Below are 3,092 nucleotides of genomic sequence, written 5' to 3'. Positions count from 1 at the left end.
TGTGTGTGTGTGTGTGTGTGAGTATGTGTGAGTGAGTGTGAACGTGTGTGTGAGTGTGTGTGTGAGTGTGTGAGTGTGTGAGAGAGTGAGTGTGTGAGTGTGTGTGTGAGTGTGTGAGAGAGTGAGTGTGTGAGTGTGGTTGTATGTATGATGTATGCATATGTTTGTATTATATCATTGGAAAGGGTTTTTTTTGTTTTTGTTTTTAGGTATTTTCATTTTTGAAACCCATGCTACGTCTTTTATAGAAGAAGCAGTAAAACATCCGTGCAAGAAATGGTAGTGCCAGAACACCAAAGTAACCACCATATACAATAAACTGAAAGAAAGAATAGAGATTTCAGTTTTTTGTTGATTAAAAACTATATTTAAAAATAGATAAAAATTATATATATTTTACATTTTTATTCATATATTAAATATAGAGAATAAATATAGAGAATAAATATACATTTAGCTTACTAACTGTATAGACACATAATATCAGTTTTTTCATCTTTCATCAATAGCTATATTTACCAATGGATCACCAGCTTTATTAACTTAAGGTAAAAGAAAAATAATACTCATGGTGTGGGGGCTTCCCTAAATATATTACATGTGATGTCAAGATAAGGAGACACTAATACACACATACATACCCTCACATACATACACACCTACATACATGCTGGATTTCTTTCATTTTCCATCTTCTAAATCTACTCACAAGACTTTGGACAGCCAAGGTTTATAGTGAAACCTTGATATGCATATCAAGGTGATATGCAATGGGACTGAATCCAAAACTATGTGGTTTGGGAAGCAAACATTATGAATAAGACATACACACTGACAGTATATATATGTATATATATATATATATATATATATATATAGTCAATACGGAGAAAATAGTTCACGAGAAATAATTTGCAAAGATATCATTGACTCTATTATTATCTAGTGTAACAATTTAAAAGTGATAATAACAGAATCAACAATATAGATGATTGCAGGTCCCAGAAAGGCATTAAATTGCTGAAGGATTAAAATTAATTAAAGGACATATTATGTATGTCTACCTGCTGGAAATAACAGTCAAAACTTATTTAAATCACCAAAATACACTGATAACTACAGAAATCAACCGTCTGAAAGCAAACGAGCTCAGATCATCTCTCAGTATACATTCAAGTATTTAGACTCACGTGGACCGGTTTCTGGACTGGCATAATAGCCTCACATTCCTCAGCATGCATTACCATGATAGATAAGTATATATATATAACTATAACGATAACGAATTACCTCCCCTTATTCTTCTACTCGTAAATATCATCACACACATGGACAAAAGATTTCTTAATACATATTCAAATAAGTAAGCCATAATATCATGAATAGCGAAAGCGAAACAGGTCGATATATTAAAAATTATATTAAAACTATGTAAAGTGTGTGTATTTTCCCTTTTTTTAAAATTTCTTATATATATTACAACTCACCACGTGGGTATAATCGAAATTCCTCTTTCTCTGTTACTACTACTATTTACCACAGGAGGAACGAAAAATGTCACCAAAACCTACTTCAAACTCACCGGATAAAATTACCAGCGAGGGCATATTAAAAGAATTGAAAGAAATTAACGGTACTATCCGAGAAAAGTGGTCCCGGTGCGCGCACTCGCGCATCCGCGCTAGCTATTCGTGAGTAGCCGATCCTACGACTACCTAGTGCGTGTGCACGCGTATGCAAATTAGTAGATGCGCGCACGCGTGACGCGCATGAGCAAAACGTGTATGCAAGTAAAGACTGAATTATATATAAAATATAAATGGGCTTTTTTCTTTAACAAAATGTAAATTTTTTTACACAAAGTAATAAATAGGGATTTTTTTAAAGAAAAAAACAATATTTTTTGTAAATAACACAAAAGCACAAGGTAATTTTTTTTAAACAAAATAAATTTTTTTTCTAAGTAATTTTTTTTTAATAATTTAAATAATTTTAAAAAATAATTTAAATAATAATTTTAAAAAAACAAATTAAAGAAAAATAACACACTACCTCTTTTTGGTAACTTGGCACATTTTTTAAGGCGACGAAAACTACCGAAGATTGCCGACGCGAAGATTAGCGGAAAATTCAACTTTCAAGAATGTGTGCCTCCATCATACTCTTAAAACGTCGTTTTACGTTCTTCCAATAACATTCAACCGAATTGGTATGAGCGCTTATTGTTGGATCAACAAAATTTTCAGAATGGTTCACCTTGAAATGGGTATATTTGGGGGTCACTTCTATTTCAGCAATCCCATTATAAGCACTCCAACAATCAGAATATACAGACGTACCTGGTTTGATGAATTTCTTGATAAGGGGTAAAAGAGTTTCAGAAGAACGGTCAGGTACAAAGACTAGAAACCCTTTTTTATCCTCTCTATCCCATCCTCGAAAAACCCACCTCTCCTGTGGCATTCTATCTCTGTTGTATTTACGCTTGCACATCATAGATTCATCTATTTCAACGATGTGCCCAAGTCCACCAATTTGGTAGGGGTTAGTCAAGAGAGAATTGCTTGTAATGTCCCTCATGTACTGGTACCATTGAACAACAGTAGAATTTGAGAGACCAGTCATCTCAGATGATGTATGAAGGGCTGTATTGCGGGACTATAAATACGTTACAAGAATAAAATCCTGTAATCGTAATTTAGAGTTTGCCAGAAAAGAAGACTTCATAATGGACTCTTTTGCAGTTTTATGTGTAGGGCAACGAAATAGCTTCCTTTCCTTATGTTTTATCAGTGTCATTTCTTTCTGGCAATACGAACATTGGGGAGGAATTTCAACCATGTTTCGTGGTCTGCTACCACAACAGCTCCTTTATAGGATCCAGTTAGCTCAAGACATCATCAGGAGGAACCACGTCCGGTTTCAGCCCCTACTCCTCTACCGTTTTAACGTGGCGGGGCTCCTCCTTTCGGAGGTGTCTTCAGCTCTGGTGTTGGGTGCATGTCTTATTTCACCGTTTGTGACTGTTCTAATTCAACTGTGGAATGTCCCTCGCTATGGTTATTTTCCAGGAGGTTCTGGCCACACGTCTT

At 34.8% G+C, this 3,092-nt stretch overlaps 1 protein-coding gene across 3 annotated transcripts in view; it reads right to left on the bottom strand.

The window, feature by feature from the left end:
• Window positions 1-6: 6 nt before the first annotated feature.
• LOC106869169 (thiamine transporter 1) overlaps window positions 7-3,092 on the bottom strand; it is a 67,635-nt gene continuing 64,549 nt past the window's right edge. For all 3 annotated transcript variants that reach the window (XM_014915274.2, XM_014914908.2, XM_014914827.2), the window contains exon 5: window positions 7-319. In XM_014915274.2, coding sequence (XP_014770760.1) covers window positions 206-319 — 114 coding nt within the window. In that variant the 3' untranslated portion in view covers window positions 7-205. The remainder of the gene's footprint in view (window positions 320-3,092) is intronic.

Source organism: Octopus bimaculoides, chromosome 10 (assembly GCF_001194135.2).
Source record: "Octopus bimaculoides isolate UCB-OBI-ISO-001 chromosome 10, ASM119413v2, whole genome shotgun sequence".
Lineage (NCBI taxonomy): Eukaryota > Metazoa > Mollusca > Cephalopoda > Octopoda > Octopodidae > Octopus > Octopus bimaculoides.
Note: the sequence above shows the minus strand (reverse complement) of the source record. Positions and strands in the feature narration are given on the sequence as shown.